General features: G+C 38.6%; 1 protein-coding gene across 1 annotated transcript in view; it reads left to right on the top strand.

Moving 5' to 3' along the window:
- The window catches only part of PAX3 (paired box 3), a 114,399-nt gene that overhangs the window by 82,066 nt on the left and 9,417 nt on the right, over positions 1-22,916 (top strand). The window contains exons 6-7 of the mRNA XM_056111765.1: positions 8,077-8,242; positions 9,099-9,313. Of these exons, the coding sequence (XP_055967740.1) occupies positions 8,077-8,242; positions 9,099-9,313 (381 nt within the window). The remainder of the gene's footprint in view (positions 1-8,076; positions 8,243-9,098; positions 9,314-22,916) is intronic.

Here is a 22,916-nt window from a genome sequence, read left to right as displayed (position 1 = left end):
GTTCCCATGTTGAGTCTTGTCCTTAAGATTGATTGAAGACCAGCCTGAACTCAAAATCAGATAAGAAACACTTATCCTAAAGAAAATCAAAGCGCGTGAAGAAAAACCAGAGAGAGTGTTCAGTGTTGCTCTACCTCTTTGCTACCTCTGTCGAAAAATGAGGATGGAGGATGAAATAAATCTCTAAAACAACCCTCGTAACTTATATATACAGTGCCAGCACTGGGAATCCGGCTCAGTGACTGTCAACGGGAAAAAAGGATGACCCATTAACTTTCAGAGGACCTGGGATCAAACCAGTAAAGAGTGGTTCATATTTGTCTATACAGTGACCTCCTGTGCAAGGCAGGATTCTCATTAACCTAACAGCTGTCCTAATGTGGCTTTAACCCGGTGACTCTTTACATTCCTTATGGCTTCATTAGTTCCCTTGAGACACATTATGTCCTGCACCACAGCTATGATCTACAGCCTAACAAATTCCCTACAACATACGGCATATGGATCTTTTACTTAACCCAGCAGGAAAAAGAAGAGAGTAGTTAATCACTGATTAAAATGCCAGAACAAAATCCTTTAGTTTTCAGAAGGATCTGGGAAAGCAGTAGCAAAGTCAACTCAGTTTGAGTGATCGTCAGAGACTGTGAGTTAGTTTAATCTGGGGCACCTGGGAAAACCAAACGCCAAACCAACTCACCCACCCCCACCTCTAACATGTCTATGTTCCTTTTTTCCCCCCCTCCCTGAGTAAAAATATTTTTAAACTCTTTTGGTTAGAGGTGAGAGTAAAGTGATAACAGCCCATTGTTAATAAGTTATTTAAAATGTGTCTTCACAGTAGTTATGTTGTGTTTATTATAGCCAAATCTGATCACACAATCTAAGAATTATATTACACCAGACTATTGCCCAATTTGCCTTCTAAATATCTGTTAGGCAAACAATAGCAGGTATGAAAGCTTTGTCGTAAAGAATGACTTGGAGATGCTTAAGAAAGTATGCAAATGTCTAATGGCGATTTTAAGAACTCCTTGCAAAAAAAATATGATCATCTTACAGTTTTCTGCAGGAATTTGTTCGTGATATGTCCCCAAATACAGTTGGACATAATTTTATGTACATCTGTGATCTCATTCATGGACACTTGCTATTTCTTCTTGTCAATTTTGCCCATCTTCTCCCCAGCATACTCTTGAGTCACTGATCAGAGATGGTAGCAGTTGAGAAGGAGAGAGAGAACAATTAGTAAGGCACATGACCCAGGTTTGATCCTTAAACCCTGTTAGAAATGATCTGTGAGCACAGAGCCAGGAGTAAACCATGAGCATAGGTGTATCCATCCCTCCACCCCACACCCCAAAGAAGATAAGTAGCAGCAATGGTAAAGGGCAGAAGAGACTGTGTTCTAGGAATAGAGGACTGAGTAAAGAGAAAGTCTAGAGAATGAGCAAGTTGACCAGAGTTCCCCTATACTTGGAAAGTATTGGCTTTGGTGTTGTAACACTGGACATCTCTGAATCTACAGTTTTAATCAAACTTTTAGTAATCTTAATATGAATCATCTTTCTGCGGATTACTTCTTAGATTCTGTCTCCAAATTTTTGAAATTCGCTTTAAAGAATCTATCAGGACTAATAATTGCTTTTAATGCTCACATTGAAAATGGGAACCAGTAATTTATTGATAGGTAAAATTAAACCTATGCCATGGGACAATTAGCACTAATCCATGACACTTGGAAGCAAATTTGTCCTAAGTCTGCATCCAAGCCAAACTGGCTCCCAATTGTTTTTGAGGTGTAATTTGGGCACTTTCCTGTTTGCTCATCAGCACAAAAGGCTTTGACTGTTGATCACAGGACTGAAAAAAACAAAGGTTCTTATTCTTGGTTTTCTCAGACAGTTGTCAATGTGACATCTTTACTTAATAGTTGACACTTATTGAACACTTTATATCTCGTGGGTATCTTTTGGGGAGTTTTGATTATTTTGTCTCACATAATTGTCATAAAACTCTGTGAAGTAGTTTTCTATTTCTCCCACTTAGCAGAGGAGACAGATGCCAAATAAATTATTCCAGGTCCAAAAAGTAGTAAGAAAGTGGGAAGGTCAGGATTCAACTTTTGCTTGGTTTTGCAGCATACCCATAGGAATGAAAATGCTTTTTGAAAAGGATTAAGTACTTATCTTTTACAATGTTAAGTTTTACCTTGCTCTTCAAGCCTGTGTTCTCTTTGAAGGGGCATCCCACTCGCTTGTTTCTGTGTTTCTTTGCTTGCCTGTTGCTGCACTGGAGAGGGCTGTGTTCTGTCTTTTTATGTTTTTGTTTTTTGGGTCACACCCAGCGATGCTCAGGGGTTACTCCTGGATCTGCATTCAGGAATTACTCCTGGCAATGTTCGGGGGACCATATGGGATGCTGGGAATTGAACCCGGGTCGGCCGCATGCAAGGCAAACTCCCTACCTGCTGTGCTATTGCTCCAACCTACCTGTGTTCTCTCTTGAGCAGATTTTCTCTTTCTTCACAAATCTCGCTAAGCAAATTTCATTCAGTAAAAACTACAACTTTACAATAAATAAAGTGTTAAGTTTTCACCAACTTATATTGTTGAGAAAATAGGTTAATTCTTTTATCAATAAAGAACAAAAGTATGAAAGCCTTATCATCATCTACTATGTGTTAGAATGAGGTCCTGGACATCTTTTTTTTTTTGACCAATTTAAGTTTTGTTAAAAAAAATTATTGAACATTATATAACCTCCCAAATGGACTTAGAGATCATATCTAAAGAAATGCAGTGTTTTTTTTTCCCTCTTTTGGGTCACACCCAGTGGTGCTTAGGGGTTACTCCTGGTTCTACCTCCAGGAATTATCCCTAATAGTACTTGGGTTCAATGCAGGATCAAACCCTGCATTGAACCCAAGGTGGGCCATATGCCAGGCCTACCTGCTGAACTATCACTGCTATCACACCAACCCAACATGTATAGTTTTATTGAGAGGCTTTGTAAAGAGGAATGTAAAAATCTAGGGGACATAAAAATGAACTCGCTGTTAGGTCAAGTAATTAAATAGCAATTTTCTATGAAGATGAGAATTAGATATAGTATGACATTATATAGGCAATTATAAGTGATAAATTGTGACCAGTGTTAGCTATGAACCCAAGTATACCTTTTGCCCCTACTCCCTTACCATGCTAAACGTGGAGTGAAAATGGCAGGTGATAAATGGGGAGAGAGATCACGTTGAGTTATGAATCATAAAATATATATATATAATCACTTCACTTGATCACTTGACTTCCTGTTAATCGTTGATTTGCTCGAGCGGGTGCCAGTAATGTCTCCATTTGTCCCTGTCACGTGCTAGTGTAGCCCAGTGGCGTCTGTCCGTACTAGGATCATGAAGAACCTCAAACCGATCGTTCAGGATCTTGATGAAGAAGTCTGACTATATATATATATATATATATATATATATATATATATGGGTTGGAGCAATAGCAGAGCAGGTAGGGTGTTTGCCTTGCATGCAGCCAACCTGGCCGACCCAGGTTCGATTCCTCCGCCCCTCTCAGAGAGCCTGGCAAGTTACCAAGAGTGTCTCGCCCGCATGGCAAAGCCTGGCAAGCTACCTGTGATGTATTCGATATGCCAAAAACAGTAACAAGTGTCACAATGGAGACGGTTCTGGGTTCACTCAAGCAAATTGAAGAACAAGGGGAGGACAGTGACAGTGATATATATATATATATATATATATATATATATATTTTTTTTTTTTTTTTTAAGACTATTTCTCATGGTCTGTGGGTGAAGAAATTGGTGTGCTATATACTGCCCTGTAGAATGACAAAGCTCTATTTGCAAGTGTTACCATCGCTCTTCTTTTTCTAAACTAAGTTCCTGGTGTGATAGCACAGCGGTAGGGCGTTTGCCTTGCGCGCAGCCAGCCTGGCCTAGCCAGGTTCGATTCCTCCGCCTCTCTTGGACAGCATGGTAAGCTACCGAGAGTATTCAATATGCCAAACACAGTAACAAGAAGTCTCATAATGGAGACGTTACTGGGCCTGCTCGAGCAAATTGATGAACAAGTTCCTGGTGATTATAGTCAGAGTCAGAAATGGCCTTCTAACATTCAGCTTATTATAATGTTTTATACTAGCACATCATTCCATGATTACTAGAAATTGCTGATACAATATTTAATAAGTTATCTAAGACTTCCAAGTACCGAGGGCATGTCTTTAAGTTAAAGATAGGTTAGTAACACTCTCCTAGGATCATTTGATTTAGTCAGTTTGGGTATTTAACAGAAGATTTTTTTGGGGGGGAGTGTTGTGGTGCTGGGTAACCAAATCCAAGGTTATAATATATGCAAAATATATGTATTGCTACTAAGCTATATTCCTGGTTCTTGAAGATATATTTTTTTATAGGGGGAAGGAAACAGCTGGATTACTCAGGTGGGATTACTGAGGGATTACTCCTGGTTTTGTGCTCAGGGATCACTCCTTGGAGGACTCAGGGGACCATATGGGAGTGCTGGGCGTTGAACTTCCATCAGACATGTGCAAGGCAAATGCCCTACTGACTTATGTCTCTAGCTAAATATACATCTTTCAGGAGTTTCAAAAGTCATGACTCTTTGAATTTCCACTGCAACTTCAATACTCCAGTATCTTTCCCTTATAATACTCTGAGTTTTTGCTTTGGTTTTCAGACTAGCTGACTGTAGAAGATACAATAAGCTTGCACTGGCTAGGAAATAGGAAAATCTGGTCAGAGACAGGCAGGCAAGTTGTCAGTGAGTAGTCATTTCTTTTAAAAAGTGTTATCTAGTTAATTTAATAAATAGGTTATTAGGTCTAAGTAGCATTTAAATGTTTTATTTTTAAATCTCTTTACCCTCCTGTGGAATCTTTATTTTTCAATTAAGATTTATTTCCCACTTGGGCTGTTTCCAGATTTTAGGTATTGTGAATGGAGACGAACATTTTCGGGTTTATTTTTGGGGTCATATTTTGGGGCCATATCTGTTTGTTTGGCTTACTTATGACTCTGTACTCAAGGCTCACTCATTGGTGCCCAGGAGATCATAGGCAGTGACAGGTTTTGAACTGGGGCCTACTGCAAGCAAAACAAGTGCCTTTACCTCTGTACTATCTTTTTGGCCCCGAGAACTTTTACATTCAGCACTTAGTAGATAGACTCAATGTTCTCTGTATTCTTGATATTATTTTAGAAAAGTGAAAAAAAGAATCACCCTAAGGCTTATGTTCCTTGATCTTTTAGTTTAATTTTTTTGGAAATATTTTTACAAAGTGATGACATTGCTTCTTATTGATCATTTGATCAGAGACATTTTTGTGCAAAATTTGGTTAAGAACGAGTTAGAATAAACTTGAGTCAAAAGTAGACTGACTGATGGAGTGATCAGGTATAACCACCACAAGAAATATCAAACTTGACTTCCTTAGCTAAAGGTTACAAAAGGAAATTGGCAGGGAGAACTTGGCAAAATGCTCTAATAACAACTGAAATGTAAGCTTCCAAGTTCCTCTAAAGGGGCTCTGCAGTAGAATTGTAGCTAGAATGAACTTCGTCCATTCATTCTCAATGAACGAAGTCACATCAGAATTTTTGGAACTTAACTCTTCCCCTAGTGTTTATAATCGTGGAGAAGGACTGTTCCTAAGGGGGCGATTTCACCTCAACCAGACGTCCTTTACTCATCTTGAAATTTTATAACATCAAATATGATTATGGTGTGTAGTAAATAACAGTATACCCGGCAATCATACGGTCCTGATTTCATAACTCAGTCTCCCCAGGCCATCACAACTTGTGCAAACACTTCCTTTAAAATAATTTTTGTATCCTGATGGCTCAGGGAGTCATGGTAGCAGACGCTAAGACTGAGAAAACACAATTGATGCAAAACTGAAATTGAGTGCTGTTCATGGTTCTATTATCCCAGGTGGCAATTTATTAAGTTAAGTAAAACTCTAATTCAATTATGTATCAACATGGGAAAATATTGACTTACTTTTTCTCCTGTTGGAAATTTAAGGAGTATTAAATGTTAGGATTTTGAGGAAGTTCAAACAACTTTTTTTTTTTAACCAATATTTTGCAACATGGCTAGGGAAGCCCAGTCATTTTCAGACAAATGTTTGGGTGGATAACAAACGTTTAAGCAGATGTCTTGGTAAAATATTTGTTAAAGGGGGCCTTCTTGCTCCAGCATGGAAACAATTCTCTTTCTATGCTTTAAAAATATTTATGACTTAGCCCTCCGCCCCTCTCAGAGAACCCGGCAAGATACTGAGAGTATCCTGCCTGCACGCAGAGCCTGGCAAGCTCCCCAGCATTATATATGCTCCAAGCATATATAATTGATATGCCAAAAACAGTAACAACAAGTCTGACAATGGAGACATTACTGGTGCCCTGTTATTCATCGATTTGCTCGAGAGGGCACCAATACCGTCTCCATTGTGAGACTTGTTGTTACTGTTTTTGGCATATCAAATATGCCACGGGGAGCTTGCCAGGCTCTGCCGTGTGGTGGAATACTCTTGGTAGCTTGCTGGGCTCTCTGAGGGGGACAGAGGAATCGAACCCGGGTCAGCCACATGCAAGGCAAATGCCCTTCTTGCTGTGCAATCACTCCAGCCATAATTTAAACTGTGCAGTTGTTAACTATGTTCTACAAGGAAGTCAAGTGTCATATTTTCTGATACTAGTTGTTCTTTTGTATTATCACTTCCATTTGGAGTGATTCCTTTTTGAGGAATCATATCCCAGTTTTAATTTGAGCTGAGGGGGCTGGTGAGATAGTATAGCAGGTAGGGGGCTTGTCTTTCAAGCAGTTGACCCAGGTTTGATCTCCAGTACCCCATATGGTCCCCTGTGCACTGCCAGGAGTAATTCCTGATCATCATTAGGTGTGGCCCAAAGACGAAATGAATGAATAAATAAATAAAATATCTCTAAACTATTCTTGACTTGCTGCACTTCCAAACATGATGTGCCTCTATGTAGTAATTTTTTTGGTTTCTTTGATTCCATGAGAACCATTCTGCAGTCTGCTTATGTGTAGGGATCCTATCTTATTCTGATCAGTCCTTTCACCCTGAATCCCTCTGACCCCCAAAACAGTGTATTCAGCAAATTGTTTTAAATAACTTTTATAAAGCCATTAACTTTTAAACTGAGACATACGTGACATACACCTTGCATTATTTTAAGGTGTACAACACATCGATCTGATGCATTTTTAGTATAATCTAATTTCTGTTGTAACCTTGATAACACTGCTATGGCATCATGCCATTATTATTTCTTTTACTGTTGGAATAATTATGGTCTGGGTTTTAACAAGTTTAATGTTTATGATACAATTTTGTCATTTCTAATGGTTGCAGTGTGTATAAGATATCTAGGACTTAAATGCTTACTACTTGCTAGTATCAATGAACTTTTGACATAGGAATTCAGATACCTACATTTGGTAACAATTCTCCTTTTGGGGAACTATCACATAAAAACTTTAAAAACTCTTTTGTAAGTCAATTCTTGCAAGTTCTAGATCTAACCTTCACAGATATTAGAGCTTCACAAGAGTATGGTGACAGTGAAAAGACTGTTGTCACAAGTTGACAGCATTTAAAATGTTCTCTTACATTTGTTGCTTCATTATTATTTTGTGTTTTTTTTTCTGGCCACACCCAGTGATGCTTAAAGGTTATTCCCTAAAATGCACTCAGGAGTTGCTCCTGGCAGTGCTCATGAGATCCTGGGGATAGAATCCAGTTGGCTGTGTGCAACGCAGCACCCTGCCTGATTGAGAAGCTCCTAGGGATTTTGCAGAACCCTGAAGCCTCTCTCCAGCCCCCTGACATTTAATTCTCCTTTCTCCTCGGACAATACAAGACTAAAGGTGGAAAGCTCTTGCATTTATTTGCCCTGTCAGGAAAGGGTCTTTAATCTGTTTTAGCATGAAAAATTTATGAAGAGTGTACTATTATGACATCAGTGAAGTCTTCAACATTTAAATTAAATCCATAGGTCTGGTTTAGCAACCGTCGTGCAAGATGGAGGAAGCAGGCTGGGGCCAATCAGCTGATGGCCTTCAACCATCTCATTCCTGGGGGATTCCCGCCCACTGCCATGCCTACACTGCCAACATACCAGCTTTCAGAGACGTCTTACCAACCTACGGCTATTCCACAAGGTAAGGAGAAAGGGAGGTCACGGTTAAAGTGTTTTGCCAATCCCTTGCCCTCTAGGACGCTGATTTGGAGGCTATTGGTCGGTTGGTTACATTGCTTCAGGAAATCCTGAATGTACCTGTGACAGTTCAGAAATAAAGTTTGTTCTATGACACCCGAGTCTCTCCAGAAAAACCATAATGTAATAGAGTGCCATTTCCGTATTTTAAAACAAAACAAAACAAGGATGTGAAACAACCTTTTTAAATGAATAAGTGACTGGCTTTTCTTCTGTTTAAGTTTTGCCTCTGTGTTTGTACTCCAGTCTGTCTGCAATTTTATTGCAGTTTCTCACTGTGGCAGGAATAGAGACAGGAAACTCAGAGAAAGTCTCTATTTGGCAGCACGTGGAGGTGATGTGATAAGTGATAGGACAAATTGATTTGGATTGTGAAAGATCGCATTCCTGGCATTCTAAACTATAAATGCACATTGATATTTGAATGTTTTGAGATTGTATTTGCTCAAAAATTTGAGAGTTGAAATTCTTCTATTGGGTAATTCTTAGGTTGATTAATAACATTCCCCAGTAAAGTAGGTTTGTTGGCATTATTAATGTGATTTCTGAATTATTCTTCTGGGTGCGTGGACCATGAAAGGATATAAATAAGTCATGCATTTGCACTTAGGTTCCAGAGAGACGGCTCTCTTTGTTTGGTGTAGCTCTCTACCTGCATGTTGAGAAATTCAGTTTGAAATGAATACTGGGTGTGACCAATAGCTACGACTGATGGTTTGGTGACCATGAACTCTTCTTGCACTGAACTTTCCCTGTTGGTGTACAAAGGACTTTGTGGCTGACAGTCTTCTTCTTTGCAGCCGTGTCGGATCCCAGCAGTACCGTTCACAGACCTCAGCCACTTCCTCCAAGCACTGTACACCAAAGCACTATTCCTTCGAACCCGGACAGCAGCTCTGCCTACTGCCTCCCCAGCACCAGGCATGGATTTTCCAGCTATACAGACAGCTTTGTGCCTCCATCCGGGCCCTCCAACCCCATGAACCCCGCCATTGGCAATGGCCTTTCACCTCAGGTCAGTGCTGTGATTCCAGACAGACCGTTTGCTGTGTACCAGAACCTAAGAGTCAACTCCCCGAGGCAGTCATATAATGAATTGCCAAATTTAAACCATAATGTATTCTTTATACAAGCCACATGATTTGAGTTTTCTAGTTTCCTTTCTCTCCACCCTTCCTACTGGCTGTATCAAAAGTTGTAGCATAGACTTCAAATTCAAACGGTTTTTAATGTAATCATGGAGGTTTTATGTTTACACTTAGCTGTCAAGACATTTGTCATCTCCATCTCCTGGGCTTTGGTTAAGAAGCTCATTCACACAAACAAGCTCACAAGCTCGCATGCTCTTGCGTGCAAGCATGCATTCACGCACACACGCACACACACTTTAAAAAAATGGTATCTGGTCAGAAGTTAAATAGGGGTGAGCAAAACACACCTAATAAGAAACAACCAACACACTCTATATAAAACAATTGTAGAGGGTGCAAACAAGTTGTGTGGACAGAGACCCAGCTGATAACTACAGAACCCTGGGATAAATGAGATATAAATGCACAAATTAAGAGAATTACTGCTCTTTGGGGGAATATATCGAAATTTGAATGTCATAATTGTTTTTCTAATTTGCATTGGACTATGAGCTTTTCTTGAGAGATCATATTAATAAATTGCCTTGATAATTGCTTGTCAGAGGGTTGGTTAAATTTCCTACATGTGGCATCTGTCTGAGGTTGACATTATTAGCAGTTGCTTAAATACAGATCACTTGATTTTATTAGCGAGCACTTGGTCCAGGTGGTGAGGCTAGCTGCCCGCTAAATTTGGAGAAATGTCACAAAGGGCTTGCAATCTATAATTGCAATCAGGAATCTCTCCAGGGCTGAGGGTGAGAGTTTTAACAGCTTTATCTTTTCTTAACCCCCTTTTTCCTCATGGTGGTTAGGAAAACAGAGAGAAGCTCAGAATGACATAAATGAAAAGTGAAAAGACAATTATACTCAATTACACACTAATCACTGACTATCACCGCTGCCTAAGCACCAAGAGGGCATTCTAAATAGGCAGAAAATGAGATTTTAATGGCACAAAGGGTGGCCAAAATAACGACTCATATATCTTTGCCTTCTTCGTTTTCTTCAACTTCTGTTTTGTGCTTTGTGTCTTGGGAGTGGAGTTCCTGGGCTCTGCACAACGGTGATAACTCTGAGCAGCTGAAAAGTTCAAAGCCCTTGGAGTTGAAAAGAATGAATAGCAAAGGCAATGAAATAAACATTTATGCCTAAAGGCAAAAAGTTCATAAATCCTTTTTTTGTAACAGTAAATGTAATTAAGTTCCATAGATTCCTATAGCACATCCTGGGATTAAAAAAATAAGTGGTAGCTTTAAACCTCAGCTGAAAAAATAACAACATGCAAACAATGAACGGGCTTCCTATGGAACTTTAATACATTTAATTTCCAAGTGCTGGCATTTGTGAATGTGATTTTGCATAAAAATCATAGGCTGACATTAGTAGATTCATCTTTAAAACGCCCAGATTGAGAACACATAAGCCTGTTTTGCAATTAGAAGAAACAGCCATCGTTTTATCTTTTTAGTGCTTTAATATAAGGAGTTCAGAGCTATCGAAAATCTTTATATGAATATCACTCGGTTGAAAGTTTTAATAAAAGCAGGTTGCCACTTGAAACACTTTTATAAGGTGAGACCCAGGAATCATTTTCTATGTATATTTTTAGTGTTCAATCATAACAAAAGTAATAGCAGGGACACGTATTCTATACACAAAATTGCAAGTTCCTCCCATTATAGTAGTATTCTTATGCTATAATAAGCATATTATATAAGAATTTGATCAGTGGAATACTAGCACTTGATCTTGAAACTGTTAATCCTTGATTTCAAGAAGCCAAGCTATGATTTTCTAGTTCTCGGTAGTGTGGAAATAAATCCAATATCAGGCAATGGAAAATTCTACAACTTTTCCTGCATATCTTTATTATGCTTTTAGATATTAGTTTGAATTACTTATTACATTGGGACTATCAGGGATACTTTGCATTCATACTATTTAGTCCTACCTCCATCCACCTGGATGCTGGTACTCTGTTTATCTTAGTTCTTGTAGCATCTCCAGTGCGTTAGAAAAGAGATGTTTGAAGTTTCTTATTTTCATAAGCAAAGTTGGAGAATTAAAAACAGCAAATGAAGGAGAATTTTGTCAAACATATTTTCACAAGAGTGGACTGGGAATTCTGGAATTAGAGCTCAGATTTCTATAACTTTTGTAATTCATCTCTTATCAGGAATGCCTCTATTTATGCAGGGAGAAAGACTACTATGCTTTTGGTTGTCTGGCTTTTCAAAAACATTGTAAAGTTATTACTAAAAGTCCTTGTTCAACAGAGTGAAGAGAGATAGGTGACTTCTAGTGACTGCTTATATCACAGAAATATGTGCTTTTTTTTTCTTTTTGGGTCACACCTGGTGATGCACAGAGTTACTCTTGGCTCATGCACCCAGAAATTACTCCTGGCGATGCTTGGGGGACCACCTGGGATGCTGCGAATCAAACTTGGGTCAGCTGTGTGCAAGGCAAATGCCCTACCCAATGTGCTATCACAACAGCCCAGAAATATGTTTTAATATGCTGTGTCATATGATATTCAAAGTGAAGCAATTACTATTTCTCTTCTTCCCTGTGTCCATTTATTCTTCCTTTATTTGGACACCCCAATTGCAGACAAATCAACTGAACCTCAGAGTCTATTAAAAGCCTGTTAAATACTTGGGTCTAGAGGTGATGATTCTTTTCTTCTAGTCATAGATCTTATCCATTATAATTCATCCAAGGAAACAGGTTATAAGAAGAATAGTTGATAATATTTTGAAATCATTTTGAAAGGTTAGTTTACTAAACTTCTGTGTTTAGATTAATTGATATTTTTTGTTAACATACTCGGCATTTTTAGCTGCATACATTTTCCATTAATTTTTTAAGTTCCCCAATAGCAATGTATGTTAAAAGGAAGAAAGTTTAAATGTCTAGAACAGGAATAAAATCCCTGTGGAAACCACTGTCAATAATTTTGAGTAATGTCTTTGAGTTCTTTTTGAATTTTCTGCTTTGAAAAAGGAAAAATTGAGAACGGTCATGTGCTTAACTTTGAATCTTGCCTTTTCTCTTCCTTTCCATTTCATCATAGACCTTTTCTTGTATATTAATTAGATTGCGTTTATTTAGATGTTATAGTTAATTCATTGTAAACCTCTTCAGTGAAGGCTATTGGGCATGTGAAAATTGTTGGAGCTTCTTGGTTTTATTGCCCCAACTGTCACTGAAATTGACGAATGTTTCACCATTTAACTTGGAAGTTTGAGTTAGAATGTACATACAGGAACTGTTGGAAAATGGGCTTCCTCGTTTCTAGGCAAGAGATTAATTATGGGCAAAATAATTGAAATTATTTTGAGATAATTGAATTAATGAGACCACAATGACAAATTGTTTCTTTGTATGTAGATTTTAGTTACTTTACATCTGGGGTGTCTACCATATGTGGGTACACCCTCAAGCAAGGATGCTTTTACAGATTGGTGCTAGTGCCTTTAGATGACTGGTATTTATTTATTTATTTTTTGCTTTTTTGGGTCACATCCGGCAATGCACAGGAGTTACTCCTGGTTCATGCACTCAAGAATCACTCCTGGCAGTGCTCGGGGGACCATATGGGATGCTAGGAATCGAACCTGGGTCGTCTGCGTGCAAGGCAAATGCCCTACCCGCTCTACTATTGCTCCAGTCCCCGACTGGTATTTCTTAGATGACCTGGGAAGGTATATATATATATATATATATATATATATATATATATATATATTTTTTTTTTTTTTTTTTTTTGCTTTTTGGCTCACACCCGGCGATGCTCAGGGGTTACTCCTGGCTCATGCACTCAGGAATTACTCCTGGCGGTGCTCGGGGACCATATGGGATGCTGGGAATCAAACCTGTGTTGGCCATGTTGGCTGTGTGTAAGGCAAACTCCCTACCCGCTGTGCTATTGTGCCAGCCCCGGAAGGTGTATATTTTTTGAGGGATTCGGTGCACAGCAGTGACTCACAGGGTAACATTTATCAGAATGGTTAGATCAAAGTAGCAATGGACTGACATATATTTGTGACGTTCTGAATCTTAGAGTATGGCCCCAAAACCTCAAGATGCTTTGTGCATATCCTTCAGGTTGCTGAAAGAAGCTATATATATATATTTTTTTGGTGGGGGGGAGGCACATCTGGCAGTGTCAAGGGTTTACTCCTGGTTCTGTGCATTGGGGTTACTCATGGCATGAATAACCAGGGGACCAGTGGTGGTGCTGGAGATCAAATCTAGGCCAGCTGTGTGCAAGGCAAGGGGCCTTACCCACTGTACTATCTCTCTGGTCCTATGTATACTCCCCCCCCCCCCCCACCAGTTATTCTTTTTTAAAAAAGACTTTTTTATCGAGTCACTGTGAGATAGACTCTTTTTTTTTATTGAGTCACTGTGAGATCCATCCTTACATTGTGAGATAGATCCTTTCATGTTTGGATTTCAGTCGTACAATGTTCCAAACACCCATCCCTCCACCAGTGTACATTTTCCAGAACCAGTGTCCCCATGTTCCCTCCCATCACACCCACCCCACCCCAGGTTTTCTTCTCTCTCTCTCTCTCTCTCTCTCTCTCTCTCTCTCTCCTTTTAGACATTGTGGTTTACAATATTGATGCTGAATGGTTATCAAGAATATCCCTTTACCTACTTTTGACTATTGCCAGGTCTCTCTTGTTCTGAGTGAATTGGTAACTATATTTTGGAAATATTTCCATTTCACTTAAAAAAATATAAGACCTTGGACCCCCATTCTCTTCCAGTTGCTTCTAATTCTTCTATAAACACAAATTGCACATTTCACTTGCTGAACAAGCAGAATGTCCTAGGAAGTTTTCCAGGGTTTCCAGCACTGATATTCGACTCAATTTTCCTGCAGGCATAGTTGAAAGGCTTGACGTATGGAGGGCATGGTGTTCAGCTGCAAAGACTGGATCTGTCAGAGAAATGGTGGTTCTCACTGATGAGTGAGAGAGGGGACAGGCAAATGACCTCAAAATGATTTGCTGTCTCCGATTTACATTTTATTTCAACAACACAACACTTTCTGGAGGTCGGAGTTAAAGAAGAATGAGGAGACATTTCTCTGCATGAAAAGCACTCATGACTCACTTAAACTAGGACTTTCTCAGCAGTAGCCCTCTTCTTTTGCAAGGTGTGCTCCCTTAATATGCGGACAATGCAAAAAGGAACACAAAGGAGGAGTAATCATGTTAACCTGTTCTCCAGACCAAGATGTTTTGTTACCAGCACCTTCCTGCATATGCAGGAGAGAGACAGGAATGCTTTGGAAAAGGAAATGCTACCATATGCTCAAGACGTAAGACTAATTAACATTTGGCCCACGTTCTTCCAATTAACTCTCCCTTGCAGGAAATATTACCCTTGCTGTTCCTCCACCCCCAAAACACACATAGCCACCCCTCCCAAATAAGACCAATTAAATGAGCAAACTTTTATCATTTCACACTCCAGCCCTACCTACCTACATGTACAAACTCTGCAGTTCTTGGGTGACAGCATCTAGTGACTTTTTGAGTGAAATACAATATCAGTGGGTTTCCAGGGAAACCTTTTTTTTTGTATTGTTATATAGTATACAAAAAAATGGGCCAACTTGGCTGCATTTAGGGTTCATCAACCATTGCAAATGATTCTTCAAATGTTTTGGGTTTGGTAAAACCTAAAACACATTTCGCCCTGCACTTTCCCTCCTTAATTTTTCAAACTGTATATTTTAGGGAAAATTTGATCCATGTGGTTTTGATTCATTTACTCTTATATCATTGACGTTTTTTTTCCTCCCATGGATTCATTTGATATCCAAGAAAGTGAACTTTTCTATGATTGTTTTAAGTATTTTTCTTCTTAAAAAAAGAGGAAGTTCTCATTGCAGTCTTAGAGTACATAAATTTTGAGTGCTCTCTCAGTTCAGTAATACTTAAATACATTTGGTATAAATCTGGTTTATTATGAACACATTATACTTTTGGACTAGATGGGCTAATTTTTTTGATTCTGGCTTATAACCGAAACCAATGACAAACTAATGAAATAGACTTTAATGACAAAAAAGCTTTTGTTTAAGTGAATGTTTAGCTGTTCTTAAGAAATCCCCACAGTCAGAACTATGCTCAGAAACCTCATTTCAAATTTTGCCAAGGTTTTGAGCACGATGTAATTGAATAACTACTACACCTGTCCTATTTCATGGGTAATCTATTGAGGAAAGAAAAAAAATTCTCATAAAGACTTGTGTAGGGGCTTTCAAATGCTTGAATGTTTGCTCACCACTTAGCAGCACCCCAGGAACAAAGAGCATTTCTGGAGATCTCATCAAGTTTATCAACCCTTCATCTGTTACGTCTGGTTGAATCATCACAGTTTTGTTGAGAGGAGGTGCTGTCTGTGAAACAGACCCAAAAAGGAACTTCCTACTAATGAGATTGTGGTTAATGGTGGAGGATGCCAGGATCAACTTTTGCTTCTTATTCACATTTTACAAAAGAAAATCTTTAATTCCGCCACCCATCCAGTTGCCTTTAAAGAATAATATTAAAATTGAGATTATTAGTGTGTAATGTATGTAAATTGCATATTTGGTGTCAGCTATGCCTATTAGGCCGCTTTTCCATTTCATGCATATATGTATTAGGCTGTCGTGGTTCCATTTCAAATTAGATTTCAATTGCTCAGCACAGTTTCTTTTGACAAACATTTGTTAATCCTGAAACTTATTAAGGAGAAGCATTTAAGTGTTAATATGTGTACACAAAACTCAAGGCTGCTTTTGATTTTGCTTGTCATTGGTGGGGCCATGGTATTCACAATTATCCCCAATTCCTTAGCTACAAGGCCAGCTGATGGTTCTTTGTCCATCGGAAATGTAAGGATTGTTGTACGTGAGCTTGTGATGAGGATTGAGGGTAGTCATTCAGAATGGTTGTGATGAGGACTCTGGTTTCATACAGGGACAAAGCAGTAAGATTTATCCCCTGGTGGCAAGTTCCACTCCTGTTTCGGGAGAACTATTTTTCCTGGATATTTCCAAGCACATATTTAGACATTGACTTGATGTCAGGTCATTCACTTTGCCTGCTTCACACACAAGGTGTGGATCCCACGTCCTCAGTTTATTTTTATTATTGTGGAAAACTGGACAAGGGGGCTGGGGCAATAGTATAGCAGGGCAGGTGTTTGCCTTGCATGCAGCCAACCCAGGTTTGATCCCTAGCATCACATATATTCCCCCAAGCACCACCAGGAGTAATTTCTGAGTCAGGAGTAACCCCTGAGCATTGCTGGGTATGATCCCGAAAGCAAAAAGATAAAATAAAACAAAGAAGGAAAGAAATAAAGAAAGAAAGAAAGACAGGGAAAGGAAAGGAAAGGAAAGGAAAGGAAAGGAAAGGAAAGGAAAGGAAAGGAAAGGAAAGGAAAGGAAAGGAAAGGAATGGAAAACTGGACAAGTAGATAGCTGCCACAAATCCATTTTTCCAGCAGGGGCATTTTTTTTTTTACCTTTATGCTTGACAGACTCCTCTGGGTGGGGGAGGGGAAGGAGGGAATTTGATTGAAGGGATCTGTTGGATGTCAAACAGCTGGGACTCAGAGACATTGTGTACAAAGGTGACAACTTCTCTAAAGCTTAACATCTTTCTGTATTATTTCTCAGGTGGTTTATAAGCTCAGAACCAGGAATTCAGAAGCTTCCCAAGTTTATGAAGGCTCAAGGAAGTTTATGATCGTCAGTGAGGCCATTTTAGCTTTATCAGAATAGTCCCTGGACATTTGTATGGTTCCATTCTGTTTTGTTGGGTTTTGGAGATGCTCTGCTCCATGGTGAAAACATTGCAGTTAATCTATTTGTTAATCAGTGCAGTCTGTAATTGGCCTGGTGCCTTTGGTTTTGCTCTGAAGACTGTGGTTGTTCTCCTTAAAGAACATGAGGAGAGCCCTGGTTTATGTCAGCTCTGCCTCAGCCTCCTGAGTTGGTTACAGATTTGGAGAATTGTGAGAGAAACGACAATTTGGCCAAAACCTTTTTTTTTTAAAGAAAAGGAAAGAGCAACCACCCACCCATGACTGAATCTTACATCATGTCACTGAAATGAACCACAAGAAAACATTTCTTGTTGAATTAAATTTTTTTCTGTCTGCAGAATTGATTTAAATAGAAACCCTACCAGCTACTTTCTCCTGTACATGGCAGTGCAACAACCCTATGGTTTTTAGGCCCATTTGAATTCCTTTAGCCATTGAGGGGGAAAAAATGAGTGTGATTGCTTAGTCTACAACTAAGCTACTAGAATAAAAAGTTTTTCTTTGTAAATAATATACAGCAAAGCCATGCTGGATTCTAATGTGAGACCAATGCTCTGAATCAACCCTTTATATGTGGTTGGAATGCAATGTAAAGCTTTTAATTTATTACTGCATTTGCAAAATGGCAATATCTACAGAAATCTGAATACTTGCATATTTATTCAATTAGGAACTGAATGTAAGCTTTGTATGGCAGACACAGAGGACTGGATTCAGTCATTAGTTGTGTACTATTTTTTTGTTTTTATGTGTTTTTTTCCTCCTAAAGAATCTGTCTCTGCAAAACAGTCTGGGTTTCATCAGAGGTGTATATTTTTCAATGTACAGTATAATATTTAAAAATTACTCTTGACATTTAGCTAGACTTATGTAAACTAGAGTCTCTGAGATTTGTGATTGCATTGTCTGTTGATTAATGAAAAAGTTGACAATTTCGAAGATCCTTTTGAAATAGTGCATTTTGTGGAATCACAGTGTACTGCCTTCTTTTTGGAGGAAACTGATTAATTATTTATTTGTTGAGTTTTGGGGTGATACCTAGAAGTGCCTTGAAGTGACCCTTGTAGTGTTCATAGGATCATGTGTGATACCAGAGACTCAATCCAGTGTCAGCTACATCTTTACCACCACCCGCTACCTCCCTGTCCAGGAATATTTCTTAGCTGTGTGTGAGTTGAGCCACTCCTGAGAGCTAAAGTTATGAAGGAGAAAGCCATCATTTAAAGAAAGGACTCTTTCCCTCCCCCCTCACAAAACAATGATGTCTCATTTTGGAAAGCTTGCATTAAAAGGTCTAAACTGTTCCATCTGTTCTAAAATTTATGAAACCTTGATAGAGCTTGTGTTAGTCCATGGGAAAATTCTAGTTTAGTATCCACCTTTTCAATTTTTCTAGGCAGTTTCTTGTCTTAAACTCTGTTGATGCCACATTACTATGTTTATATTCTGTTAGAACACATACTAAACTGGGTGATATTATAATGTCTCCATCCACCTCCCTTTCTTATGAGAGTCTAGAAGAATAGTTGAATGTCACGAACATCTTGAAACACCCTCAATCTACTAAATATTGCTTCATAATGAAGACTTGTTTCCCAATGGACAATTTGAACAGTGGCTTAGGGAAAGAGGATTCTGAATTAACCACTTGGTAAATGTTACAAACTATATTTCATTATTTTTCAGAGTCCCAGTGCACATCTCACCAGTAGGCTACTATAGACTGAGAAGTCCATGGAAATAAGTTTAAATATAGTCGATTGCCCTCTAACTATTGAACTCTTTCACTGGGTATCACAATGCTAGATGTAGAGCACCATTTCTCAGGAAATACTGAATGAAAGAAAACCCTGCTAGAGACTCATGTGCAATTCCTCGATTTCTGAAATGCTTTCATTTTTTCTTAAGCAGTATTTTTTTAGTTAAAGTTTAATGCGGTCTTAAAATTTGACCCATTTTCAATCCCTGTATAAGAATTTAGCAGGAAAAAGAATAATTTTAAGGACACTATTAAATGATTAATGTCATTTACAGGGGCAAAGAAGAAAGTAAAGAACTAATTCCTGTTTAGCGAATTGATTGTGGTGTGGATGTAATCCATTGATTTCGCAAAGAGCTCTCTCTACTATGAAAAGCACATTAATTCAAATACTTACCTGACTTTCATCTATCTTTAGGCAAGTTTCTTAAACTCTTTCAGCTTCTGTTTTATCTACTTTCTCATCTGGGAGGATGTTAAAGAGAGTATTATCCTATAGAGTTCTTCTGGGAAGCATAGTACTTAGGAAATTTAATTTTTTTATAAAGTAATAATATGGTTAGAACTGGGCTTTCATTATTGTTTACTTTTAAAAAATTATATGAACCTCTAACAAAAATAGACTTCTGTTTGTCTCTAAACAAGAAGGCAAGTGTAGAACTGAGTACTACCAAAGGAAAGGCAGTTTCCTGACTGGGGTACTTTTAATTATTCCACTTAAGCTTTTCAAAGAGCAAAGAACTTGTTGGTGTTCAAACAGAATGCACTGACTGTAATGTACCAGCATAGGGTGGTTCTCAGAAATACAGCATTTAAAACTGAGTAACTCACTCTGCAGTAACACTAGAATCTACTACAGCAAATAATAGTTTGATGATTATTCCATCCTGAGATTGAGTAGAGAAGAACAGCATTATCTTATTTTCCTTTTATCAATCTTGTTTTATTTCTTGAAATACGATAGTGTCAAAGTCACACCAAAAACATAGTTCTGGGTTTTGGGTCTTGAGTGAAAGGATAGCATGTTAGGTGCTTGCCTTGCATGAGGAAAACCGTGGTTTGATCCTCTGCATCCCATATGGTCCCCTGAGCCTGCCAAGAGTGATTCCTGAGCTCAGAACTAAGAGTAAGCCCTGAGCAACATTCACATCCTCTCTCTCTCTCTCTCTCTTCTCTCTCTCTCTCTCTCTCCTCTCGTGTGTGTGTGTGTATGTGTGTGTGTGTGTGTGTAGAATTCGATGAACTCTATGCGTTTCTTTCCTTGGTAAAGGTGCTTAAACAACATGCACATTAGAAAGGTCTCAGGGAGCAGAGACAATTTGACTAAGGACTTTGGTGTTCACTGACTGGAGAACATTCTTTTAATCACTAAAATTACAAAGACTAGTTTGTCAAGATCCGCAGGGACAGATTTAATTTCTGTAGATCAAAGAGCTATCTAAGTGACTTTATTGTGGGTCCTATATATTGCCAGTTTACATCAAATTGACTTTGCAATAGAGACTAGCAACTGTCCAATTTATGACGAGGATACAAGCACATTTTCAGGTGGAAAATCAACACATCTTTATTAAGTCTCAGTCCCTGGAATTGGAGAAGGGAGAGAATGTGATAACTAGGATTTTAGCTTGGTAGTATAGTAGTTTCTGGTTCGTGTGAGGCTATTTTCAGATCCTCTCTATCTGAAATGAATGCTTATTCATATCTTACCCCAAAATCTTTGAAACAAAATACTTCTGAAAAAGTATTTTCTTTTTCTTTTCTCCCCTCTATTGGAGCTTAATTTTTTAAAAATATTTTTTTAATGAATCACTGTGAGATACAGTTACAGACTTACAAACGTTTGTGATTATGTTTCAGTCATACAATGATTGAGTACCCATCCCTCCATCAGTATCCATTCTCCACCACCAATGTTCCCAGTATCCCTCCCGCAACCCCCACCCCCGCCTCTGTGGCAGGCACATTCCCTTTTACTCTCTCCTTGTCCTTTCTGGATGTTATGGTTTGCAATACAGGTAGTAAGTAACCATCATGTTCTGTCTATAATATACTTTCAGCAAGCATCTCCCATCCTGAATGAGCCCTCCAAGCATCATTCACTTAGTGGTCCCTTCTCTATCCCAGCTGCTTTGAAAAAGTATTTTCATTCTGGTTAGCTACTTACTGATATCATTCATCTTTCTCAGTTGACTCTTTCTTGTTGTTTTTTTTTTCCCCCTGGGGGGCAGCACACCTAGCAGCACTCAGGACTTACTTCTGGCTCTGTACTCAGGGATCACTCCCTAGAGGGCTTGGGGGAGCCATATGAAGCGCTACAGGATTGAACCCATATCAGCTGTCTGCAAGGCAAACACCCTGTTGGCTATACTACTGTTCCAGCCCTCTTGGTTAACTCTTTACCTAAAGAAATACTTTCCGTCATGTGAAGAAACCTGTAGGGAGACTTCACTTCTGTAATCTTTAGGCAGATAGCAGAGTCTTAAGACATTGACTTTGGACAGCCACAGAAATATTTGCTGACATCACGTATGGTCTGGAAAGAAGAAAATTTCTTATTTAACTAGACAAATGTTTTCCCTTTGTAGAGGTAATGCCTTCCCTTAACCTAGTTAGGGTCTTTATTGAGTAGCAGGGAAAATTTAGGGGGACTGGGACCAGAATATAGCCCATCAACCTCCTTTTTCAAAGAGATAGAGTTAAATATTCTCTTTGCAAAAGATAAAGTGGATTTCTAGTTTATTAAGTTTATTTCTAGTTTATATATATATATATAATAAAGAGAAAGAGAGAGAAGGATAGAGAAGATGAGAGAGAGAGAGACTCTCAGACAGAACTTGGACAGGTAAGGTTCAACAAAGTTTGTGTTCTGAGTATTGTCAGGGTTAATTGCATTTCCTTGAATATCAGTTTACCTTATGAGGAATTAGAAAAAGGTTTAGTTACTATCCTCACGGACAGATCACGGGGTCCCAAATATCAAGGATCTTCTGCTTTCAGTATTTGGAGTCCTATGCCCAAATTGTTAATGAGTATTGATCCAATGTGTCCTGAAGTTTCCATGGAGTGAAACCAAGATCTATGTTTGAGTTTCCACAGACAGGTTTTTGAAATAGTGATAGGTTTGAGTGTAGGTCATTCAGAGGGCTACTGAGGTGGTGAGAAATTTCCTGAAATGAGAAGAGTTAACAGCAGGTAATGTCATTCCTCCCAGAAAGAGTTTGAAACTCTCTGTGTTAAGTGATGAATGAGGGTATCTGACCCACATCTGTTTTACATTAGAATGGAACATTGCCCTGACATCGTTAGGAGCATTTGTCAAGATTCCCTGGACAGAGCTTCTGTAAATTACATGCTGCAAATGTGTCAGGGTCAGATAAGAGGATATCATTAACTCCCCAAGTTTACTCAGGGCTCTGCCGCTCCATCTTCATATACTGAGGGCCAACAATTTTCTTTGAGCCTTTTTGTTAGATTTTTCATTCATAGCTGAAAAAGTATGCCCTCTCCCCCACAATCTTACACATGTTCTTTTCTCATAAATCATATTAATTGTAGACATGGCACAAAGCATTTTAAATTCAGGCATCCGTAAATGAATTAAAACATATGAGAATTTCATCACAACCCACGTGGGTCTAACATCGTTGAATACTAATTCTATTAACTGGCACACTGTTTAATTTAGGTAGAGTTCAATTTTTTTCTTAATATCATTGGTTTTATTGATAATATTGACGTGATGTGATTGTTCATCATTAGTAGGAGGTAAGCTATATAAATGTTCTACATATAGTATATATAAACTATATGTTCTCTCTACATAAACTATATTTGCTTCTTGCGAACCATTTTTGTACTCTTTGCCTAGGTTTCTATTTTTG

Source organism: Sorex fumeus, unplaced genomic scaffold (genome assembly GCF_029834395.1).
Source record: "Sorex fumeus unplaced genomic scaffold, SorFum_2.1 ptg000014l, whole genome shotgun sequence".
NCBI classification, from domain to species: domain Eukaryota; kingdom Metazoa; phylum Chordata; class Mammalia; order Eulipotyphla; family Soricidae; genus Sorex; species Sorex fumeus.
The sequence above is the reverse complement of the archived record's forward strand: the minus strand, read 5'-3'. Positions and strand labels throughout refer to the sequence as shown.